This window comes from Peromyscus leucopus, chromosome 5 (genome assembly GCF_004664715.2).
Source record: "Peromyscus leucopus breed LL Stock chromosome 5, UCI_PerLeu_2.1, whole genome shotgun sequence".
In the NCBI taxonomy this organism is placed as follows: domain Eukaryota; kingdom Metazoa; phylum Chordata; class Mammalia; order Rodentia; family Cricetidae; genus Peromyscus; species Peromyscus leucopus.
The window spans coordinates 51,513,642-51,539,935 of record NC_051067.1 but is presented as its reverse complement, the minus strand read 5'-3'; the positions used below and the strand labels follow the sequence as shown (position 1 = coordinate 51,539,935).

General features: G+C 39.0%; 1 protein-coding gene across 4 annotated transcripts in view; it reads left to right on the top strand.

Moving 5' to 3' along the window:
* Dip2c (disco interacting protein 2 homolog C) overlaps positions 1 to 26,294 on the top strand; it is a 408,405-nt gene that overhangs the window by 220,280 nt on the left and 161,831 nt on the right. For 2 of the 4 annotated variants that reach the window (XM_028859456.2, XM_028859459.2), the window contains exons 2-3: positions 13,163 to 13,234; positions 14,832 to 14,999. In XM_028859456.2, the coding sequence (XP_028715289.1) occupies positions 13,163 to 13,234; positions 14,832 to 14,999 (240 nt within the window). The remainder of the gene's footprint in view (positions 1 to 13,162; positions 13,235 to 14,831; positions 15,000 to 26,294) is intronic. The other 2 variants (XM_028859474.2, XM_028859482.2) reach the window with 1 other exon arrangement.

The window sequence follows — 26,294 nt, the reverse complement described above, 5'->3', positions numbered from 1 at the left end:
TTGCTCAGTCCCTTGGGTTATCTTATGTAGGGTTTAGGTATTATTGATTAGGTATTCCTCTTTCCAATTATTATCATTATTTTTATTATTATGGCTGTTTACTATCTCATTCTTTAGATGTGTGGCTTTAGTATGGTACAAGCTTTGATTTTCATTTTATCCACATGTTAACCTTTACTACTATATACTTACTGACTGCACATGACATATTTTCATTTGTATTTTTGTTTAGTTGAAAATATCTTTTCTTCTCTTTGAGAAGCATAGTCGTGTAGCTCATTTAAATCTCACTTTACATTTTTATCAAAATGGCAATTCCTAGCCAGGTATATTGGAGTATGTCCATGATATCAGAACTGACATAGCTGAGTGAGGACGATTTTTTGAAACTAGCCAAGGCTGCATAGGAAATTCTGTTTAAGAAAAAGCAAAGTATTAAAATTGATGCAAATCTATGTCCTGCATTTGCTTCATAATATTTTTACATTCTCTACCTTGACCAGAAAATATTAATTGAATTATCAAGCATATGGTTAGTGTAGGGTTTATTATTGATGTAAAAGCAATTTAACACATGGGGATTAGAATATAAGTGGCATGAGTGCACAGTGGTCTTGTGTTTTGTTTTGTTCTGATATTAATATCTGAAATGGTACCTGACATGTAACAATTTGCTGTGTATTTTAGGGTTCTTTTGCTTGAGTTTTGAATTAAATCCCATTACAACTTTTATATGAGTCTCCTCACTTCTCTGAAATGGTTCTTTATCCAAATTACTTGGCATTATGACAACATGTTGAAAGCTATATTAGTACTCTGATTTAGACTTTGGCCTTTAATCTTTTGTTTTTATATTAAAAGAGGGTCTTCAACCTGTTCTGTAAAGTATTTTCAATTTCCCATTGAGAATCCACAGTTGGGGTTATGCCGCTCATTCAAATATCACTTTAGCTAGTGAGTAAGATTAAAATTCATAGTTATGGTGATGCATTGTTTTTTGTTTTGTTTGTTTTTCCTGCAGTGGGAATATGTGGTCCCAATGCATGTTGCTTTATAAATGTGCTCTGGTATACAGTATAGATTTTTGATTAAGAAGCAATGAATCACAGGCCAGGTAAAAGTGACTACTATCCCAGCATATACTGGAGATAGAGACAGGTGGATCTCGGTGAGTTTGAGGCCTCTACATAGTGAGCTCCAAGCCAGCTAGGGCTATGCCATGAGACCCTGTCTCAAAACAAAAGCATACCTCCCCCCCCCCCCCCAGCAAGTTAGGCATGGCAATGTATACTGTAATTCTAGCAGTCTCACTTGGAAAGTGGAGGCAGGAAGATCAGGCATTCACCATCATCCTTGGGTATGTACCTAGGCCAATGTGGACTGTTTGAGAGCCAGCCACTCCTTGCCTCAAGTATAAATTCACAATGGAGCAGATATTTCTTGTAACTCCTAATATAGTATTTCAAACAGTATATTTTTACTGTCTACCTTTTGAATGAAATATATTGCTAATCATTGCCTCTTGAAAAAGGCTGGGAATATATTTAGATAGGATGTTTCCAATGCTGAAATTCATACTTGTCACAGTTATTGCTTTTTAATTAGGTAGTGAATTCATTAAAATTTAATCAGGTATATATTTTGTGCCAGGAATTGTCCATCTGTTTTATTCCCAATAGAAAAGGCTATTTTGGGCTTTGGGATTGACTTTGAGCGTAGATGCCTCGGTGTGTGTGCTGAAGGATTTCCTGCAGCTCTCTGGCTTCATAAAAAGTCACAGTTGTACAGACTTTGTGCCATCATGTGAGCTTGTTAGATACATCTTCTTGTACGTTATTAACTGCCCCTCCAAAAATGTCCCCAAGCCCCATAACTGCAAATCTTTTCAAGATTAAGCCATTATTTTAAAAACACACAATTATTAAGAAAAAGGGAACATTCTGTATTTAAAACCTATAAATGGGAGATCTTACGGGAAAAGGCATTTTGTGTATCTGCCTTTAAGGACTATTTGCTTAGGAAAATCATTGGAGTCTTTAACTTAGGATCACTCTATTTTATTTTTACCCTTAAAAAGATTTTTAAACATTAAAGTTTGACTTAATCTTTTATTTATTTATTTATTTATTTATTTATTTATTTATTTATTTATTTATTTATTTATTTTGGTTTTTCGAGACAGGGTTTCTCTGTGTAGCTTTGCGCCTTTCCTGGAACTCACTTGGTAGCCCAGGCTGGCCTCGAACTCACAGAGATCTGCCTGCCTCTGCCTCCCAAGTGCTGGGATTAAAGGTGTGCGCCGCCGCCGCCACCGCCGCCCGGCGATATTTTTATGTAAAATAAGCATGAAGATAAAGTTTCTTGGAGAAAGGCGAGGTTAAAGCAGCAATACCCTTTTGTGTATCTGTCAATTGTGGATATGTTAAGTTGTAGTCATTTCCTCTTGTCACATGTTTAGATTTCTCAAAGTTCAGCACTATTCTTTGGGTATGGTACTTGATAACATGTGTTGGAGGAATTGAAAGCTGTGGTGGTTTCATGCCTCAAGAGAGAGAAGCTGGGACAAGGAGCTTGGCTGTTTTCTCCATGCTTTGGTGGACTGAGTGTTCCTACACAGAGACCACCATGGAGGCCCTGCTTGCATATCAGGAACCTGATACTTAGGGAGCCTGCAAGGGGAATTTTGTGTGCATTATCAGGGTGTTGCTAAGCATGTAAAGATGACAAGGTCTGACTGCCACATCCTGGTTGAGTAAAAGATTTGGGGGGTGGTGGTGGTAAAGCTGTGGCTAAGTGTAGATGAATTTCTAAACTATCTTATTAAATAAAAACACGAAGCCAGATGTAAGGGTGAAAGCCTGAGAGAGATCAGGGAAACAGGGAAAGCCACAGCTAACCTTACCTCACCAACTCTGCAGCTTCCAAATGCGACTTACTTCCTGTCTACCCATGCCTATATGCCTTGCTGTTCTGCCATCTGATTTGTTCTGTCTTTCCAGCTACATCACTTCCTCTCCCTGCCCAGTTCTATCACTTCCTGTCTCTTTGTATAGACCTCCAGACCTCCATGGTTAACTAGTGTTGGAATTTAAGGCATGTGCCATCATGCCTGGCTCTATTCCCAGGGTGGCCTTGTACTCATAGAGATCTAGACAGATCCCTGCCTGTCAGGTGATAGGATTAAAAGCATGTGCTAACATTGCATGACTTCTTTGTTTACTTATAATGGCTGTTCCTATTCCTCTGCTCTCCAGGCAAGCTTTATTTATTAAAGCACAAATAAAATATCACCACAATTCAGCACAGATAAAATATCACCACAGCCAAGGCTTACTTACCTAAGTACCTATGGCATTTACCTATGTAGCCTGGGTAAATAATGCTAGGGGACTTGGTTTATAGGTACTAGGTTTAAGTACCATCAGGAATTAGAGGCCAATGAGGTTCAGAGGTTCTAAGAGTTGTTCTGTCAAGAAATGTGATGGTAAAGCTGAGACTCTCTTGTCTCTTGTGTTGGATAACTGATTAAGGGTTCATCCCTGAGAGAGGCTAATTCTCCCTCACTCAATGGTCATTAGTTGCCTATAGTTCTTTGTCTAGGGGTTGGACCCCATGAGATCTTCCCCTTTTGATACTCTCATTGTTAGGTCTTATTTAGTCAGCCATTTCGAGGAGTCACAGTCTCACAGCAGACTTCTTGGTACTCTGGCTTTTACAATGAAAAAGACCTTTCCCTTTCTCTGGCACTTGTTCTTTTGTTGAAAGTGGAGCACAAGCAGCCTCTCTTAAAGTACCTCTTGCAATTGGAGTTTTAGACAGGCAGACAGAGACAGACAGACAGACAGACAGACAGGAGGAGAGGAGAGCAAAATGTCACAGGAAACTTACAAAAGGAGGAGCACACAGAGTAGCAAACCTGTGAGTGGGCTTGAACCTGATTGGTTAAAGTCAAATGCTCACCACACTGTAGTATAGTTAAAAGATGTGCCGGATTGTGGTGGCTCATGCCTTTAATTTCAGCACTTAAGAGGCAGAGCCAGGTGGATTTCTGTGAGTTCGAGGCCAGCCTGATCTACAGAGCGAGATCCAGGACAGGCACCAAAACACAGAGAAGCCCTGTCTTAAAAAATAAAATAATATAAATTAATTTAAAAAAGGGAGAAAACAAAACAAACAAACAAACAAACAAAAAATAGATGTTTACCCACTTTCAGCAATGTTCCCTGCTGTGTTGTAAATGTATCTATTGGGGTCTGGGTTTCCCATGATCTTTTGATCTCTGCGTTGTGTCAAGTTGTGATTTTCTATCCTGGTCTTCATTGTATGTAAAAAGAAGCTTCTTTGATGAGGGGTGAGAGCTACATTTTAGAATTTTATTAGTAATTAGGCTGTTCTAGTTAAGTAGCAGTAGTAGGTTCCTTTTGAAAAATAATTTAAGACTTATTTTTATTTTATATATATGAGTGTTTTGCCTCATTTATATCTGTGTACCAGGTGTGTTCTTGGTGCCCACAGATATCAGAAGTGGGTGTCAGATTCTCTGAGACTAGAGTCCCATATGATTGTGAGTCATCATGTAAGTGCTGGGAATCCAACCCAAGTCCTCTACAAGAACAAGTACTCTTAACCATTGAGCCATCTCTCTAGCCCTGTAGATTCTCTTTTTGATTAATGAAAGTATATCCAAATCTCTGTAAATCTTAAAAAAGTGATGCTTGTTTATAGAATTTTGTGCAAGTTATATAGCAGCAGTTTTCCATAAAGCTATCAATTAAAAATCTTCTGGACTGACTAGGACACTGCATGTCTCAAGGACCTTGTTTAGAGCCCCCCTTGTCAGGGTTGGGGAGATGGTCAGTGGATAAAGGCTTGCTGTGTAAGCATAGCAGCCACCTGTAATCCTAGGGCTAAGGAGGTAACAATGAGATTCTCAGAGCAAGCTGCCTAGCTAGACTAGTTGAGTCTGAGAGCTGTATGTATATTAGGTCAAAAACTATTGATGGAGATACCAGTGTTAATCTCTGGCCTCCACATGTATGCATGTATCCACACACATGCACACACATTCATACACACATGTATACATGACACACACACACAATAAGTAAAAGAAAAAAATGAATGAAAGAACCCCTTTTGTTCTAACTTCTTCAGGAACCTTAAGCATCAGTACTGTTGGTGTAGCAACTGTGCAAGTTACTACAAACTCAGCCTACTATTCTTAACCTCACCAACCCTAATGGTATTTTGAAATAGCTTTATTGGAATTCTTACCCTTAAGATCTTTAGTGATTGGGTTGGAATTACTTCTCAGTCACATAGACACTTATCTTCAAGTCTTCTACCAAGTAACTGAACTTGTAAGGTCTTTCCTTTTAACAGACACTTGTCCTTTGGTTGAAAGTGAAGTACATGCTGCTTCCCTAAAGTACCTCTTATAACTAGAGGTTTAGACCTGTCAAAGAGAAATATCACAGGAGACCTACAAATGGTTAAACATGAAGAGTAGTAAACCTGTAAGTGGTTTGGGACTTGACAGACTAAAGTAAAATAACACACAGTAGCATATTTAAAATATGTTTCCTTTCTGCTTATGTCATTAACTAAATGTTGCGGAGAACATTATGATAATTCACTTACATGTACATGGAAGTTTCACATCCTGTTCATCTGTAGTGCTTGAGAATGTTTTTTCTTTCCTCTGCATATTTGAGTGAGCTTTGATAATTTTCTCATTTTAGCACAGGTGTTAATGTCCTCTGTTACCTTATCTTAAAGTGTCTTTAAGAAAGATACGTTTCTGAGTTTTACATTGGGAATATGGTGTGAGTGTGAGAACTCTGTAATAAATAGAATAGTATAGGTAATAGTAAAGGAAAATGTGCTAAAGTGTGGCTTGATATGACCAATAACCAAGAAGGTAGAAGATGGGACTTTGTGACCCTTTGAGGAAGGGACCATTGTCACAGCAGTGAGAGGCTTAGATAGGCCCCATGTTTACATTCCTGTTCTTGAAACCATCTCTCTGGCTGATGAGTGCAGATGCCCGGGGGAAGCCTGAAGGTGCTAAATCTATAAGCAGGGCAGACTGTGTCCACTTTTCCATTCTTGAAAGAGATCTGTCTATGTTAATGGGAATGTCTGCAAGTGCTAGTTGTGTAAAGAGGACAGGCTTCTGGACAAGGCAAGCAAGGGGCAGCACTTAGAGATGGCAGCAGTACCAAAGAAAAACAGGATTTTAAGTTTCTTCAGAATTCCTAGTAGTCAGGTAGCTTTTTTTTTTTTTTCTTTTTCTTTTTTTTTTTCTTTTGAGACAGGGTTTCTCTGTATAGCTTTGTGCCTTTCCTGGAACTCGCTTGGTAGCCCAGGCTGGCCTCGAACTCACAGAGATCCACCTGGCTCTGCCTCCCGAGTACTGAGATTAAAGGCGTGCGCCACCACCGCCCGGCACAGGTAGCTTTTCTTTGTCCTCTGTGCCCTGAAGGGGTTGTTTCTGTCACCAGTATAGTCATGTAGTTCCCTTTATGCTTATCACTTGCTAGTGTACCTGGCACATATCTTCCTATTGTATTGTAAGATAAGTCATAAGTTTAATGTCATAGCTAACTGAAATATTTGTTGAAGTTTTTTTTAAAAATGTGTGTATGTGCCTGTTTGTGTGTGTGAGTGCAAACACACATGTACCAAGGCAGGCATGTGTGGATTGGAGTACAACCTCAGTTGTTGGCCCTGGACTTCTGCTTTAAGACAGGTTCTATCCTGTTTACTGTTACCCATACCAGGCTAGTTGGTCTGTGAGCTTCTGGAGATTCCCTGTTTTTAGGTCTTATCTTACCATGGGAGTACTGAGATTATAAATGGGTGCTATTGTGTTTGTGACTTCTGGGGTGTTTGTGACTTCTGGGGATCCAAACTCAGTTCCTCATGCTTGTATGACAAGTAAGTACTTCAACCTCTGAGTCATCTACTTGACACCTACTTTGAGATTTTGCACATGCTATTTCCAGCACCAATAGGAAGTTGACATGTATAACCTCTCTTATCAGTAAGAACAAAAAGACACCAGGTGGTTCACCAAGTACTCTAGGTTGAGTGTTGGTTGCTTTGGGTGAGAAGAGTCCCCAGGTCTGCCTGCTTCTGCTACCAGAGCAGGTGAACAACAGTGCATGTAAAAGTTGTCATGAGTGATAGTTTCTTTCTGGAGAAAAGCTTATCACAGAGCTAAAACACACATTTTGAACAAGAGAACTTGAGCCTTTGTGCCTCTTAAAGCTATATAAAATAGTTGACTAAAGAAAGGAGCTTTAGGAAGACTTCTGACAACCATAAAATTCCAAACATGGAAATGATGCCTTTGTTATACAAAGCATTCATTCCAGTATTAAATAATAAAATAAACTCTCAACACCAAGAATGGAAATGATCACTGTTAAACTTGTCTGTTTACTCAGAACTAATCCCAGTCCTGAAAGTAGCTCAATGGTACAGGTTTTATCCTCGAGAACCAAGGGACTCTCCAAGATTTTATGTCTAGAGCTAGGCAGCAATTAGGTTGGCTCTGCACCAATTCCTTGGGGTCAAAGTTTGCAAACTTGCCTTGTGTCCACAATGACATATGCTCTTTGGTTACTGTAATTTTTGCATTTTGCTGGGCCAACTGTTACTTTTCTGACTTGAATTTATTTTCTCTGAAACACTTTTCTGCAAAATAAGAGGATTCTTCCAGTAGGAGAAAGAAAAGAAAAATGGTATCTTCTCTCAGAGTGTTTTCTTCCTGTTGGGGAGAGAAAAGAAAAATAGTATCTCCTCTCAGAGTATTGTTTGACCTCACATGGTTTTTGCTTCTATTTTTTCTCTGTAAACTTATGATTTATTTATTAATCTTTCCATTGTATTTTTGTAGTATTGGGGATTAAATTTAGGGTTTGGACATGCTAGGCAAACACTTCATCACGTAGATGTATTCCCAGCATTTGCTTCACTTTTTATTTTGAAATAGAGTCTTTACCATGTGTAGCTCAGGCTGGCTTTGGACTTGTTATCCTCCTGACTCAGCTCCCGGAGTAGCTAAAATTCTAAGCCTGCCACCACCACCAAGCCCAACTGAATCGCTTTTCTTTCTTAAAATAAAAAAAAAAAATTATACTGCTTGAATCTAAAGTATTGGAGAATTTAAGAACAGGGAGCATTTTTCTTGAAATTGATAGTTGTTTCAAGAGATCACTTTTAATTTGTCCTTGCTGAGGTTAAAATTTGTGCACTGACTTTCATACTTTCTTATTTGTGCTTATGAGTATCTTGGGTATTAAAATATGGAAATTATGCTATTTTTGGAATTTTCTGTGGAAAATAAACAATTTTGTGGTTCAAGGCTTAATGTGAGGAACCACTTTTTTAAAGGAGGAAAACATTTAGAATAAACATTTAGAATCATTTAGAGTACACATGTACAATCAGCAAAATTCTTTATCGCCTAAGAAGTTTCTATTGATTGGAGTTGACTTTCAAAATATCCTTGGATGGTATCGGCTTTAGTTTGCAAATTAGAAGAATGTTAGCTAACCTGCTGTGGGGTGGTATGACTTATAATAAGAGATAGAAAGTGAAGTCTTGCTTAGAAGTATGAGCTGAAGATTTGCTTCCTTGGTTTTGTAACCTTTCCTCTTTGAATTTATGTGGCGTTATCCTGAAAGCTGTATGTATAGCAAAGACCCACTTTGAGAGCAGAGAAAAGGGGCAGCCAATTGGCTGTTGAGCCTGAACTGATATAAAATGGGAAACCCTATGTACTTGCAGAGAGCCCTGTGCTTCCATGGTGACACTAGAGTATTGTCAGGGGTCAAGCCTTGAAAAGAAGCCATGGAGGTGTCTGGAAGGAAGATGATTGCAAAATCTATGTCTATATGTCTGTCTCTGTCATTTGTCTGTCAACCAGTTTCTTCATACTGTCTTTCCTATTTTTATCTGTCATTTATTAATAATCTGTTAATTTACCTATTTTATGTATCAGTGATCATCTGTCTGTCATCTACTATAGTGTATCTGTTCCGCACAGATGATAATCTGTAACTATTTAACTGTAACTTCATTAGTACAAAAATCATTGGTTTTGGAAAGCTACATGACACAAAAAGCTAAGTTGGAAAGTTTGCTATAAATTTTTAGGGAGAGTTAGTCATAATCTATCTGCTGAACCTCTGACTACCAGATGCTTAAGTAGTTCTGGGTTTAGAAAAGAGTAATGGTATTTTTAGCCCTGATGCTTTGGGACCAGGAATGAGTCTAATCTCAGTGCTACAGATGGTAGTACACTTTTTGAGCACTACAAGTTGACCTATTGTTTGACTCCCCCCACCCCAGGTTTTCTCTGTATAGTTTTGGTGCCTGTCCTGATCTTGCTCTGTAGATCAGACTGGCCTTGAACTCACAGAGATCCGCCTGCCTCTGCCTCCCGAATGCTGATATTAAAGGTGTGCCCCCCTCCTGTTGTTTGGTATATTTTAATAACAGAGTTAGTATGGATTTTCCCCTCTGCCCTCTGCCCCACCAGTCACCAAACAGTTAATCATCCCCGTGTCTGTACTGATTGTCTGTGCTGTTGCCGCTGCCAATTACATCTTTGTCAGAGATAGACATTGGGGTTTCTCACTCTCTTACTGTGTGAATAAATTGATCACTTCATAGTCCTAGAGTAGGAAAATAGTGGAGTCAAGACTGAGTTCTGTAAAACATGGGTTCTTTCACAAAAGCTCAACACTCTGGTTTTCATGATAAGCCATATGTAAATCTATGTTACACAAATGCAGCACAGACAAGTAGTCCAAGGTCTTACAGAAACTGGATGGTCATCATCTATGCTGTGGTCACTCAAAGCCTGAAAGTGCTATACTCCTTGGGTAAGGATTGGGAGGAGTCAAACAGGAAATTGTTTGCAAGATTGTTCTCTAGAGATGAAAATGGACAGAGCCATTTAAAGACCTAGGTAAGAAGATACCCAGACAGGAAAGAATCTACTAGCAAAGTCAGGAATGCTAGTATCTCTTCCTGGGACAATGTCTACCCCAGTTTTGGCCAGAGTACAGGGAGCAGTACTAGGTATGGTTATAATAGGAAAAAATGTTGTAGTTAAGGATATACTTTTCTCTATTTCTAAAGTCTGAGTCAAGAACCATAAATAGTATTTGTGCCTTGGTTTTCCTCTCTATAATCAGTTGTTAGGATTAAAAGGGACTGCTTAGGACATTCGGGACATAGTCCTTCAGAATTTTCTGTGAAGAACCCCCAGTATATAAATGTAGCTTTGCAAGTGACATAGTTTATTGATAATGGAACATGCTGTCAGCCACTGAATCCTTTTAAAAGTACAGACCAGAGAGGTTTCATTGGCCTACATGACAGTGGCTACTCTGAGTGACAGGTCAACATCATTCTGTATTGTCTTCCTTCACTCTCCCAGGCTCTGAGTGGTGGTCACCTGGAATTCTTAAGTATCCTCTATGGGGATGCTCAGTTGTTTTTTGTTTGTTTGTTTTTTGAGTTTAGGAGGGAATTCAGGGCTGGGAGGGAAAAAAAATGTTCTTAGATCTTGTTAGCCTTAAAGGAACCAGAACTTTCCAAAATAAGACCAACTCTGAAGTAAGAATTCAAAGTTCAGTTCTTTTGAAGTTGATCTACAGCAAAAATCAAGGAAGAGTGAGTACCCTCTGGCTTTTAAGTATTCAGTTGACAAATTAATGAAACTTGAGCTGAATTTTGGGTATAATCAACATGTGTATTGATTCTGAGTTTACCAGGACAAGAATTTGATGGTAGGATTATCAAAGCAGCTACTCAATCTGGACATGGGCAGTAGCTGGAACAGTGCAAAGATAGCATCTTGCCTGAGGCCCAAGTGAGGTCCTCTTTACTGGGGGCTTTCCACATGCAGCCTTACTTGTTCTCCTTATTCTTTTTCATTTTCCTATAGGCCTGCCTTCTTCCCTTTAATTTAGCAGGCAGTGCTTTGGGTTTTGTCTCAGCCAGAGACAAGACGGATTATGTAGCATTACGATTAACATGAAAACAAACTTCTTCAGTTGTAATGGTATGTTTAAAGAATGATTACTATTAGTAAAAGCTGTTGCTTTTTAGTCGAGGTTACTATATCCCCTGTGGAAACAGGTAGTAAAGCAACTGCTTCTGCAGTGCTCTTGATTTGCTGTTTTGGGGATTTCTCAAGAAGCTGTGTATATAGGATGGGAGGTTGTTGGCTTTCTAGCATAGAGGCTCTACCTTTTCTGTGAGTAGGAATGAGATGTTTAGGTTAGCCAGAATGGGTGCCAGTGTTCTACCTCATTCCTTTTTACTATTAGGAATGTTGAAGTGGAGCAGTAAATCAGGTCTCCTCTGATTACTGGTCCTAGACTCTTGCTCTGAACACCACAGAACTAGGCACTAGAGAGTTTATTTTGTTTACAAACTATTTTATTTCTTCAAAGCCAGACATTTCTCTCTATCTTGTAGTGCTACAGGTACAGGCAACTGTAGAAAGAGGGCAAAAGCAACTTTCATAGCCAGCCTGTAATACATTACCCCATTCCCTTATTTTCCTGGTCAATCACAAGAATATTCTAGACTATGCTAACATGCCTGTAGTGTCTGTGGTGATGAGATGAGAGGGAGCAATTATAAGAGTAATGCAGCAGCTTCAGTGATATACAGCTCATGGTTGAGGTTGTAAAGTATAGCCAGATATGATGCTGGCTTAATCTTTGTGTAACATTTATACAGACCCCATTATTCATAATGGTGTAATAAGATACATTTAGCGTAAAATCACTTGATAAGGGAATGTGTATTTTATATCTCTCTACTGCTTTATGGCTCACATTTAAATACTGGTCATACATTGTTTTTTAACCTAAGCAAAGATGTATAGAACAGCTTTGAGTAATAGAATCAGCCCTCAAATTTGTAAGGTCATATGGCAATACTAAGCATGTATCATTAGAATAAGCTAATTTACCAACTTGACTATGCATAGTAAGTATTACTCTTTGGTTTGCTTTGTTTTCATAGATGCTCAAATCCTTTTTTCTCTTTGAAGAGGTAGGTTAGAGTGCAAGGAATGAAAATATGAAACATGCTAAAAAAAATTGAAGGGCAATATCAATTTTATAACCCCTTCCAAATTCAAGGACCAAGTATGTGGTGCATATGCTTGACTGCTTGTGCACTTGTGCACATGTCTACATGTGTGCACTTTTTTTTTTCTTTTTAAAAATGAAGGGCAAAATTAGCATTGTGTTTTGGAGCTTACAGTTAGGAAAGACTATAATGTTATTTTGCCTGTGTCCTTAGTGACCTAACCCTTAGGGAAAGGTCTGACCTCCTTTGACCTCTGTGTATGAATCTTTGACTTTATCATTTGAATTCTTCTTTGAACAATGAATGTCTTTTAAATCTCCATGGGCCCTGTGTTCTTTTGCTTGGTTTTATCTAATGCTTTCTTTTGTCTTAAGTCTGTCTTTCTTCCTTCCTTTCTTCCTTCCTTTCTTTCTTTCTTTCTTTCTTTCTTTCTTTCTTTCTTTCTTTCTTTCTTTCTTTTCTTTCTCTCTTTCTTTCTTTCTCTCTCTTTCTTTCTTTCTTTCTTTCTTTCTTTCTTTCTTTCTTTCTTTCTGTTGTTGTTTTTTGTTTTGTTTTTTAAAAAACACCTTAGCTGTTTAAAGTCCTTGTGACTGACATGTCTGATTAGAAAATAAATCTCATTAATGAAAGGCAATGCCTGTTTGTAATGGTGTTGCCAGCTTCCCAGCTCAGACAGTTGTCCAACCATTGTTGATTAAGTTAATGAGAGCACCTGAAGATTAAGCAGGCTTGATGCACCTGAAGACAGATTGCACAGATCTAATTTTGGACACTCAGGGTGGAAACCCAGCCAGAAAGGGCCAGAGATGAGCATGTAATTGAGCAAATGAGTTTGTATACAACAAGAATGCCTATGATTTTCTTTTTTCTTTTTTTTTGGGGGGGTACACAATAATTCCTTTATAAATCTCTAATTATAAAGCAAACAAAGATAGTCATAGTTACAAGTGTCGGTAAATTTGTCATACTCCATTAAATGACCAACTCTATGCATTAAAACTATCCTAAATGCTTTCTTTTTTCCCTTCTCTTACAGGTGACATTACACAAAAGGGATATGAAAAGAAGAGGTCAAAATTAATTGGAGCCTACCTTCCCCAGCCTCCAAGTATGTAAAACTTGAATAGTATAAACTGTCTCAATTTAAAAGTTAATAGCCACATTTGAAAGAGGCTTTTCCCTCACTCTGGAAACTGCCTGAAGAGTGCACACTTGTATAATTACTTAAAGATTTTATGAATATTGAAGGCATATGTGACTTTCCTATAAATATACCTAATAAAATTTAATAGATATTTCATTTGTTGTTGTCTTTGAAACACTGTAATTATAAAAATAGGAGCATTTGTGGTTTAAACATGATTTTTGACTTGATGAGTTAATTATTGCTAATGATTATGGTTTAACTTAATACAAGATTTGACCACTAGAAAATATTGTGGTAGACTGACTCAGAGGATATGATTGTAAAGGTTTGGTGTTTTTAGAGATGGTGGTAGAATATACGCTACCTATACTTGCAAAGTACAAGGTATATTTCCTGCCACTGTTGTGTCATGTGTGGCTTTGGAGAATTTCTGTACTTGCGCTAGGTTGTACAGATTTTAAGAAAAAGAAAATGGAGCTACATTGGCATTCCAGCATGAATTCCCTGTGTCAGTTCAAAGGGAATCAACTCAAAGGGAATACAAGCAATATCCTTCCTCAAGGTAAAAGGCTAGTAACGCACATGTTAAAGGTAAAAACTGAAACTGCAATTTCTATGGATGAAACAAAACTAAGAAGCTTAAAAGTGGATGTGTGGGTCTGGAGAGATGGCTCAGAGGTTAGGAGCTCTGATTGCTCTTCCAGAGGTTCTGAGTTCAATTCCCAGCACCCACATGGTGGCTCACAGCCATCTGTAATGAGATCTGGTGCCCTCTTCTGGCCTGCAGGGATACATGCAGACAGAACACTGTGTACGTAATTACATAATAAATAAATAAATCTTAAAAAAAAGATGAGCATTTAAAAAAAAATATGCTTCTTTATAAAAAAAAAAAGTGGATGTGTATAAACCCCATTTCTATTCCCTCTAGGATGTGACCCCACCCCCCAAGTATTATAGAATTAACATGGCAAAAAAGCTCTATGGCTACTGAACTTAATATCAGGAGTCTGCTGTGCTTGTAGTTCTGCTTGTTATGTCTTTTCCTGCAATTTTTAAGGAAGTTGGTATAAAAGTGGTCCTGTGTGTTAGCTGAGAGACTGATTTCTTGTGGTCTGGCTTGTGAAGGGAAGAAGCATAGTTTTATTTGGAAGAAGAAAAAGTAAATAAACTGGTAAATGGTTTAAGGGCAAGTGTTGGGGAAGGTATTTCTTCACCTTAGCCTCCCCTTGTGTGATTGTCAGAAAGGCCAGGTCACTTGATGTCTGTGTCTACCCTGTCCTTGAGGAAGGCTACTTCGTTCATTTGACGACGCTGTTGGATATTGATTTGGCATACCAAGTAAAAATGAAAAAGGAGCAGTTACTGACTTACCTGGGATGTTCTGTTGCCTTCACTGGACCGAGTCTGGCTGGGGGCAGAGGGTTTCTGCACCAAGTGGAGCCTTTGGTGGTCTGTGTGCTGTTTCTGCATGGGGTCGGCAGCTCTGCTCAGCGCTGTAACAAATTTAAAAAAAACTAAAGTCTGAATTAATTAGTTTTTTTTCAACTTGTTACAGCAGCGAATGGAGCTGCCGTGGTTCGGTGTAGACTGCAGCCCGGTGAAGGCGTACCGAGGAGACCGTTCCGCTCTGCCCACATCGGGGTGTGCGACATCCGAGAAGCTGCGGCCAGGGAGCGGGCGGCCAGTGCAGCGGGGAATCGGCCTCTGTTTTACTTTCGTTTCGGTGAGCCCTGCATCCCTGAGAGAGACCAGCCCCCAGGGAAAAGGACAGTTTTGGAAACCTTTCCCCATGTATAGGGCTGACACCGAAGGCACCAGAGGTTCCGTCTCCCAAGAGAATACCTACCATGCTTCTTGGGCTCAGAATTTGCATGCATGGATAATGACTGCCCCAGAATCGGGGTCCTTTCCACATTTGCTGCTAATTTGGAATGTTCTCTCTACAATTCGTGGTCAACTGGCTCTTCCAGTACAAAGACCTTAAGAAAGGATGCATGCCCAGTGATGAATTTTCCCCCCTTAAAGTTGTTGCACTGTTTTGTCTTAAAGCCAGACACCTAGGAAGAGGATGAGTAATTAAATCTTGAGCCCTGAGATGGGCTCAAGGGAGAGACTTTGAGACCTACATGCTCTCATACTCCTATCATCAAGGATCAAAGTGTTAGGTTTCTTCAATAGAAAGACCAACATTATCTTAGAGTAGGTGTTTTTCAGGTCAGGGTCCTTCTAAAAGGTTTGGACCATTTTTTTGAACTTAGGAAATTCAAGAAGCAGAAGGATGACTTATGTACTCTTTAGTAGAATAAGAACATTTAAAACAGGAGCATATGTATTTGTAAACTGTATTTATAGGTGCATGTTCTGGGTTATACCTCTGATAGAATGCATTGTTTTAAAATTATATGCTAATAATAGGCTGAGTTTATGGCGCAGTAGTAGAGCACTTGTTGAGTGTGTGAGAGGTTCCAACAAACAACTCTCATAAAAATATTGAAGTGAACTTCAGTATTTAGAAATGAACATCTCATCTATTTCCCATCTTTGTCTTTATTTGACCTCCCAGTGACCTTGTTGACAGTTACCATAGTCTTGTTGAAATGGACAAGGTTTGGAGAGTAGATTACCAGCTCCAGTTGGATCCTAGCTGTAGATTCCATTTAAGAATTTCTGATGGGGAATGTGATAAAAACTGAATGTAAAAATTTGGATGTTTTGAGTTTGTTCTCTGCCTTGTCCTGCCACCTTTCCACAAACATGAGTGCCATCCCGCCCTCCTGTGATATGGGAGAGGTTGTCATTTTAGGATGGAGGACTTAGTTCCTTTGTTAATTACTGTTCTATTGCTGTGAAGAAACATCATGGCCAAGGCAACTCTTAAAAGAAAGTATTTAATTGGGGGCTTGCTTACAGTTTTAGAGAGTTAGTCCATAATCATCATGATGGGAAGCAGACTGGCATGGTGCTGGAACAGTAGCTTAAAGCTTTATTTACACCCTGATCTGTGAGCAAAGAAGGGGTATAGGGGGAAAAAGAGCCTGGCATGAGATTTTGAAACCTCGGAGCCCACTCCCAATAATACTCCTCCTCCAACAAGGTCACACCTCATAATCTTTCCCAAAGAGTCCATGTCCTAGGTTCTGCCTATGGTAACTAAGCATTCAAATATATGAGCCTATGGGGGCCATTCTCTTTCAAACTACCACCCTTCCTAGCAAAAGCATTTTATAGAGAACCTCCTTCTGAAAAGTTACCACTGCATGAAAGACTCATTCGTCATCAGGACTTAGGAAGATATCAAGGAAAGCAGGTGTTTCTAAAGCTGGGAGCTCTTTCCTGACCAGCCCATCTGGGAAGACATTCTGTCACAACAGGATCTGTATGGAGCTTGTAGTTGAATTAACCAGATAAAAGTTAAGATTTCCCAGAAAGTATTCCAAAAATATTTCTGAGGTGTTTGGGACACATGATTATGAATTAGATTGCCATAAGATGAAGTTAAGATACTGGAGGTAGAGTCCAGGCTGTGGTTCCTTCCTGGTGAGAATGCTCAGGACACAGTTTCTTCTACAGGATTTCACTGCTACTCAGGACATCAACACTGTGAGAGGAATGGTAATGAAGCACTTGCTGGGGAAGACAGCTTCTCTTGGTTGAGCACAATGCTGAGTGCACACCTCAATTCAGATTGGGAACAGTGTACTAGAAACTATGAAGACAGATGAGAATTAAAGAGTAGAGATAATAGGTTGAAAATTATTTTATAAGAGAAGGTACTACTTCAGGGAACTTGTTTGACACTTCCTCTTGTACTTTTTACTAAGAAAGTGCAGATTACAAAATGATCCTTTGTTGCCATCTAAACCAGATCAAAGTGACAAAAAAAGATGATGAAGCCAGCTATGTAGCACTGTTCTCAGAGGAGTTTTTATAATACATTGTAGACTTGTATAGAGAGTCTTTACTACATTTAGAAGACTTAGTTGGTAACCAAAAGTAGTAAAATTTCAATGTTACTGTAAATAGTAAACTATCACGAATCTAAATACTCACCTCCTTTCTTATAATATGTATATTGACTAGGTGTTACTTATGACATGGCAGTCATGAAATGTTTCTTGGCATGGAGCTGTTTCTACAGAATCAGTGTTTGAACCTCATCTTCCTTTGTCTTCAGCAGCCAGATGGATTCATGCCTAGCTTCAAGGCTGTGACTGAGTTAGTTTGAGACATAATGTGAATTGGACTGATAAAAGCTAATTGGCAAATTTCTTGTATTTTTTGCTACTCCCTAAGGTTCACAGTGGCAAAGTGTCTGTTATTAGTGAGAATTTATGGGCCCTACCTGTTACTACTGCAAACCATAGGCAATCCTGCATGGAGAGTAGGTCTAATAATCATGTCCAGCTATTGTACCTCCTGCAGCCCTTGCCTGGTTTTGGCTTCCCCAGATGGCCATGCTGTTTTCCATGTTAGAAATCCTGGGGATGTATATTTTGCCTGTACTAAGTTTTATTTAATCATCACTCAAATGCTACTGTTGAAGGATTTTTTCACCTAGTCCTTCTTGTTAGGACAATCCTAGTCCCAGTCTTATTATGATGTATTTGTGTAATACTTCCAGGCAGCTGTAGTTTGGTATTCGGTCCCTTACCCCACAATAGTATGATATGAATTGACTGAGGATCTCTCATCTCCTGCACACAGTAAGCACAACCCACTTGCAGGCAAGTATACCCACTTCCAGACTTTGTACATAGCAGTAAGAGGTAGAACAAGGCAGTGACTGGTTTCTCCTGGACCCTAAATTCTTTCCTCCCTGTCCTATGTCCACTAAACTCCTGTCATACCAGTGAGGATCAGCAGGGCTGTCCATTGTTGCCTTGCCAGTAGAGCAGTAATAGAGTATTCTCAACAATGTTGTAGCCAAGGTTAGTACCAAAAGCATTCACTGCTCAGGTGTGCACAGTGATTTGCACAAGCCTTCTGCACCAGGCTTCCCTTATCTATGGTGACAGTTCTGTTTTTATTTCTTATTTGGATTAATCTAATTGTCAGTTGGCCCCATTAATGCTAATCAGTGACAGAAATGGCAAAAGATTACTTGATTTTGGACCAATAGCTCATTCTAGTTCAATGATTTCTATTTATTTTATACAATTTGGTTTGTAAATCCCAGCATCTGATATTGTCACTGAAGATAGTTGCTTTGATGTGAATGCCTTTGCATGAAGTGACTCAGCTTGTGTGTGTGTGTGTGTGTGTGTGTGTGTGTGTCCGTCCATGTCCAACATGGAGATGGCTTTATCTGAAATCTAGCTGCAGATGCTCTGCTAGATTATGATAGAAAAAGTTGTCCATGATTGGCAAAGTTTTCAGGCTGGTGAATTTTGTATCTTGGGTACATGGAAAACGAAAAGCTTGGTCTTTGATTTTGAGGATATAAATGTTAGTCAGTTGACACTTGAGTATTTTCTCTAGAAAATAAAGCTGGCTGGCTGCTTGCCTGAGCCTGTTACTATTAGGTTCAATATCTGTGTGGACAACTGCTGAGCTTCCTCAGTACACAGTTTGGTTATGTTTCATTCTGACTGAGGAATTTAACCTCATGACTGAAATACAACTGGTCTCTGGACAATGAATGATGCTGTGTTTGGTGGCACATGTGACCTCCTTCAACACAGGCTGAAGGACACACAGGCCTGTACAGGCACATTCCCTTTGCTAAGGAATTCTGTTGTGTCATGAGTCTATGGAGGGTGAAGGTGAGATGCAAGGTTACCTCTCCAAAAGCAGGGAGAGAGGCACTCATCATTCCAGCTTGAATGGTGAGAGGAAAGGACATTCATCAACAAAGGCAAGTCTCCTATGTTCTAAGTGAGCTCTTTTGTTGATGATTCATGCATAGGTTGCTGCTCTGTTTTCTAATATATTCTATTCACATGTCTGTTGGCTTGATTGGCTGAATATCCTATTATTTTTAATGGCATTTAATGAATTAGGTTTCTTGTCAGAGAATCAGTAGTAAAAAGAAAACATCACTAAACCCATGCCCAGCTAGCATCTTAGGGTTCAGACTGAGTTGAGTTTAGCCACCTAACACTAAAGATGGTGCCAATTAGGACTGGATCATAGTTTCTTCTGAAAAATCTGAGTCATAAAAGAACAACTCAAAGCCCTAGGCCTGACAGTAAACTGTTATTTTATCCAGTAGTGTAGAACAAAATCAGACTGAGACTGGGGACATGGTTGAGATGTAGATTGCTTGCATAGCACACTGAGGCATTGGGTTTAATTCTAAGCACTACCAACAAAATAAACAAATAATGCAGGATAGCAGTTTAATTCAAGTGTCAAATTGTCACAGGCTTTAGATCATTCATATTTTGCTAGTTCATGAATTCCCCCATCAACATACTGTAATAGGAAAATGATTACAAAACAAATGTAAGATATTACACAATAACTCTGTGTTAGTAAAAGATGAAATGGAAGTAACTGTAAAGTAATGTAAGAATTAGGTGTGCATAGTAAGTTAGATACTAAGGTGCTCAGAACAAAGTCTCAATTTTCTATTTTGTGGTGTCCTCTGTGTTAGTACAAAACAAATGTAGAAAATGCCTTACCTAATCATACAGGTATTTTTTACTTCCTGGGTAATTCCTTAATTACACTTACTTCAAAAATAGGGGTTTCTGTGTGATCCAGAGACTATAATGAGACACTAGAAGACAGTGGGACTTGATTCAGAAACAGTTTTGGACAGTGTGGAAATAAGGAAAATTCTCCAGCAATTTCACAGATTTTGTGAAAGCCTATGGTAGCTTTGGAACTCCAGCAAGGAGCTTATTGTCAGTGCCAGGGAAGAAGCCAGGAGAGGTCAGCTACAGTGGATGCCCTGGGGACACTTGAAAGTTTTTGTCCACTGAAGCTTTCCATGGCATATGTGAAATCATAGATATAGAGGCAGAATAATTCATTCAAGGTATTCAGTGTTCAAAGTATTCAGACCAGTTTGGATCAAGGTCTTCTAATCTTGATCACAAATAATATTTTTGAAGTATTCTTCATATATCTTACATTTTAAAATGTATTTGAAAACAAAGATTTTTGGTATATTTCTTTTATAATATAAATTTAGAAATCCTCTCCCCCCACCCCCAATATAGTCTCTTAAATAACTCAAGGCTTTCTTTCCTGCCTTGTGGTCTCTAACCTATTGAGTCTCAAGTTAGAGAGACAGATGGGTGGCCCACCTGTGCCTTATTCTTTGGGATAACATGGTGGCTAGTATCTGTCTGAGTACAATGTACATGTAAGACACTACAGTGTTTACTAATCTGTCATGGTTAGATTGGTTAGGTATAACAACTATAACAGAAATTTTTGTTGGAGAATCACTTAATGACAATCCATAAATAATTGACAAGTAATTAATGATGCTTCTGCTTTTTCTTACTTTTGTCTTCAGATTTCCAAATCTGGTGAGTAGGTGAGGTGTTTAAAGAGGTGAAATTAGAGAGGCAAGGCAAAACTTTGGAAGAATCACAATTTCTATTTGACTTGGAAGATCAGCTGGAGAGGAAGATGGGCTACAGTTGGAGGTGTCTTCTGTTCCAGATGGATGAGTTTGGTACTTGCTATTGTGTAGCTAGAGTTTTCCTGCCTGGCCCACAGTCAGGACAAATCTCTGTCACCCTCCAGTCCCACAGCCGCTCAGACGCAACCAAGTAAACACAGAGACTTATATTGCTTACACACTGTTTGGCCTAATGGCTCAGGCTTCTAGCTATCTAGTTCTTACATCTTAAATTAATCCATTTCTATAAATCTATACCTTGCCACGTGGCTCGTGGCTTACCGGCATCTTCACGTGCTACTTGACATGGCGGCAGCTGGCAATGTCTCCCCCCACCTTCCTGTTCTCTCAATTCTCCTCTCTGTTAGTCCCGCCTATACTTCCTGCCTGGCCACTGGCCAATCAGTGTTTTATTTATTGACCCATCAGAGCATTTGACATACAGACTATCCCACAGCACTATTTGTGGTCATCAGGGTCAGAAAGTGAGGTATCCAGAATGCTTTGTGCTTGGAGGAGAGGAGTCTTTGAGCACTGGGAGGTAATTTTGAATGAAGAGAAAACTTAGATCTAAATGTTGCACAATGTATAAGTTCCACTTCTTTTTCTGTATTACCTCATCAACAAAATAGCTAAATAACAGAACAAAATGGCTAAATAACAGAACTTAAGCAAGTGATTTGAAGTGTTACCTGTTGTTAGTTTTCAAATACAGATGGAAAGCCAGGCATAGGAAAGGTTAAGGAACTTGCCCAAGGTCACAGATATCAGGGCATGTGGTATCTGGGCCTGGGATATGCAGGTTCTTGGTCTTTTATTCAAGGATGAAATAAAAGCCCACAAAGACTACAGAGTAGCTAGGAACCTATTTGAAGCAAAGGAATCATACGTAAAAGGAAAGAAACACTACAAGAGGGTAAGAAACTGCTCAAGAACTGATTACTGTTTGGGGCCGCCTTTTATGCTGTTTAAGGAGAGGAAGAGTTTGATTACCTGGTATGTAATCGATGTTTTTTTGTTTTGATCTACAAATTGGATTATATAAGTCTTTGCTTACTGTGTTTATCTCTTTTCATGATGCAGCATGATGCGAGGGAACAGGCTGACAGACAGACACACAAAGTCTCACCATGTAGACCTAGCTGGCTTGGAATTTACTATGTGTAGATCAGGTTGGTCTCGACCACACAGAAATCCACCTGCCTCTGCCTCCTGAGTGCTGGAATTAAAACTATTATTCCACTATGTTTGACAACATCTGATTTAAATCATATGCACATCCAATTATGCATAAGCATATAAGATCGTAAATATGGGGTTCTCCTGGAAAGTTAACTTTAAAGACCCAGTTTGCCTGACTGTGTAGGTACAGAAAAACAGTTGAGGCCTAATCACCCCCCCACACACACTTTTCCTACTAAAATTACTGGAAATGCATTTTAATTAGAATTTGTCCAAGTTTGATGATCACTAAGGAAAAATTATTCCACTGTTCAGAGAGGGGTGTGAATACAGCTCCATAAAGATGGGGGTCTTAAATTGCTACTTATATTATTAGAAGAGGGTGTGTATGCATAATACATGCAAGTAAGAGACCTAGGTTGTCAAGTGTGTTGTTGGAAGAGTGAGTCTAAGATTCTAAGCCAAATGGGATCTAAGGTTGTAAACTCTTATCTATGCATATCTGCCTCATCTGTGTGGTTCTGCCTCTTCATGCTTATGGGTCCTGGAGCTGGCTTGATGCTTGGCATATGGATCGCATGTAATTGCCTCATAAATATTGTGGGAGAAGGAATTCAGTATTGACACTTGTGTTTTATCGAACGAGAATCAATGGTTTCATACTCCTGACTGTTACATTTTGGGGACTGTCACCCTTTTTGTTTCACAATGCCTTCTTTCCTAGTGCCCATGTTAGCCTCTTAACTCTCACTGTGCTTCCTGTTGTGAGAATGCTGGTCTCTCTGTGGCTTTTTGAGAACTGGTCTTCAATCATAGTTCCCTAAACTAAATATTTCAGTGAGGGTTGAGTTTCCCCAGTGCTAAACACTGAACTGTAACTGCTTTGCTAATTATTTATATTTGTATTGTTAAGGGTTCATCTGCTTCAGCAGAAAGGATTGGCCAGTTGCCTTGTGCTAGAGAAAGAGAATGAGTGTGCAAGTGACTTTATGGTGACAGAGTCAGTTCTATAGAGAGTTACATACTCATTTGTTGATTTTTTTTTTCTCTTTGAACATACCATTTCAAATCTTGGTGAAACAAGGTCAGATGAAATATAATGAATGAAATATTGACTCAAATAATATTTTAAAGTATATTTTGTTATGGGCAACCTGTTAGAGCTGTTCTGCCTATTTGTATTAATTTCTCTTTTAAAAGATTTGTAGTAGACTGCATTTCAATCCATGGGAGCAAGTATGCAAAATTACCTCACTGATGACAGCCATAGAAGGCTCATCAATAAACCAGACAGTAGTCTTGGCTTTGTATACTATGGATCCTGAGAAGAGGTGAAGGGTGAAAATAGTTCTGAGGAGGCTTATATTCATGAACTAGACAGGAAAATAGTATTAATAGTACAGAGATTTACAGCTGGTAAACCTGACAACTTGAAAGTGTATGTTTATCTCTGCTGCTCCTTGAGCTGTTCCAAAATGCCAATCAGTGTGTAAAGAGAATGAGAGCAATGGTATGTAAAGTAGGGGAGTCACTTAGCAAATTGAAAGCCAGTACATTCAGATGCTAAGTAGACATCATGGGAATCACTCAGCAAGTAGCTGAAAGAAACAACCTATGGGAAATGGCAACTACCTCTGCTCAGTCCTTATGGACATGTATACCTTCTGAGGAATTAAAGTTAACAAGGCTCTAGGTTTGAACATAATCCGACAAGTCATGCAGTCAAAGTTACTATGTCAGAGTACCTCTACTGTCCTGAGAACAATCTCAGCCACAGAGTGAGACATTTTCTCAAGGTGCAGAACACTCAAGGTCTCAATCAACCCAAATGAAAGATCTATCTGAAAGAGATCCATTAGTGTTCTGCCATAAGAAGAGAACTAGCTATTAGCTCCTAAAGTAAAAATAAAGAGGAAATTATGAAAGTTGTCACAGAAGAGATAGTGTAATGATTATAGCATCATAATGATGAACTTTGGGGAAATAATGGAAATAAAGGCAAAAAGTAAACATAATTTTCACCTAGAATATCCAGGACCTATCCCTGTTATAGTAGAAAGACAACCTTGGGGACACACAAGACTTCTATGTGTTATTTTTCTTTTATCTTTCCTGAGGAAGCTACTTTAGTTACCTCTTTAAAATATGAGAAAAAAAGACATGGATGAATTCAAGGAACCAGTGACTTAAAATTCTGCAAAGCCAAAGCAAGTCCAGGATGAAAGGGATCCTAAATGGCACAGCAGGTCTAGTGACCCAGGTTAGAGGAGGAAGAGGCTCCAAGTAAACAATGAAAACAAATAAGCAAAAAAGTGAACTGGAAAAGAACTAGATTGTGAATGTTTGACTAAGGGAGGAAAAGTATGGGAAGTGTTTGTGTAACTGAAAGTTTTCCTGTGTCCACTCAGCTCCCGTGTCCTTGCGGTCCCGAATCTGCTCAGACCCATATGAACACACAGAGGCTTATATTAGTTACAAACTGTATGGCCTATTGGCTCAGGATTCTCACTAGCTAGATCTTACATCTTAAATTAACACATTTCTTTAAATCTATGCTTTGCCACGTGGCTCGTGGCTTACCAGTATCTTTACATCTTGCTTCTCATGGCAGCAGCTGGCAGTGTCCTCTCTGTTCTGCCTTTCAACTTCTTTCTCTCTAGTTAGAATGTCCTGCCTAACCCTATTCTGCCTCACCATTGGCCAAACAGCTTTATTTACCAACCAATCAGAGCAACATACTTTCACAAGATACAAAAAGACATTCCCCCATCAGGTTTGTTTTAGTTTTCAGTTGGAATATTTTAAAAGTATCAGCAAATAGGTACATTGAAAACAAGACAATTGTAGGAAGGTACAAATATTAGACCCAGAATTATTAAAAAGCAGATAAGATGGGAAGATATCAATCATATTCTGATGACTTTATGGTTTTTCATCATCTCAATAATCCTGATCTTGTAAGTAGTAGAAACTATGGTGAGTGGAGAGAATCCTACAGGCTGTCTAAGAGTCAGGCCTGTCAATTGCCATCAGTGATGTTTCTCCCAGCAACTGATGGAAACAGATGGAGAAGCCCACAGCCAAAATTAGTCAGAACTTGGGGAATTTTGCAGAAGAACGGGAGGGGAGGATTGTAGGAGCTAGAAGGGTCAAGGACACCACAAGAAAACCCACAGAATCAACTAACCTGGGCTCATAGGGGTTCACAAAGACTGAATCAACAATCAGGGAGCCTGCATGGGACTGATACGCATATGTTACAGTTGTGTAGCTTGGTCTTTTTGTGGGACTTCTAATAGTGGGAGCAGGGGCTGTCTCTGACTTTTGCCTGCTTTGGGGACCCCTTTTTTTCCTACTGGGTTGCCTCATCCAGCCTTAATAGGAGAGAAAGTGCTTATTCTTACTGCAGCTTGATATGCCATGTCTGGCAGATATACATGGGAAGCCTGCTCTTTTCTGAAGAGAAAGGAGGAAGAGTGGATATCCAGGGTAGGAGAGGTTAAGGGGAGGGACTGGGAGGAGAGTAGGGAGGGAGGGGAAACTGTGATTGTGCTGGAAAAAAATTAATTAAAAAAAAAAACAGAAAAAAGAAATCAGGGCTATAAGTCCAAATGTAAATGTCAGCCCAATGCAGAACTACTTGGCTTCATAAGTTTGACATATGATAAGGATTATTAAAATAGGATCATGAAAGCTAATTGTTACTGAAATCTAGACTTTTTTTTTCCTTTTTAGTATAGCTTATGTTTTATGTCTTCTAGTTATCACTGGTCTTTTCTAAAGAAGCAACGATTGTTATTAGAACTCAGTGGGAGCAATTTCTTTATGTCAGAACTGTAAAGATGTACTCTTTCCCATGCTACTTAGTTTCATCTATATTGTATTCCTTGGTACTGTGATATGTCAGTCTAATATATAGTTTGAGTAGCAGATATGGGGGTCAGCTTTTGTCTTTGAATTTAACATAACATTTTTGTTAATTAATAAAAGCTACTTTCAAGTACATCTTGTTCATCTATTTAGCATTAAATGGAGCAAGTTTCCAGAGTTAGTAATTGGGAATAACAAAAGCTGAAAGTTGATGCTACAAATGGATCATTTCCAGTTACCAAATACAAATAGTTTATAAGGTTTATTTTAAAGTTGACTTTATTGATAACTGTAATTTTAAAATTTCTCAGGGCATTTATGGTCTTTCTGTTTATTCTAAAAAAAATTATAATTTGATCCTACGTCTTGGACTTCATGCTTTGGTGGACA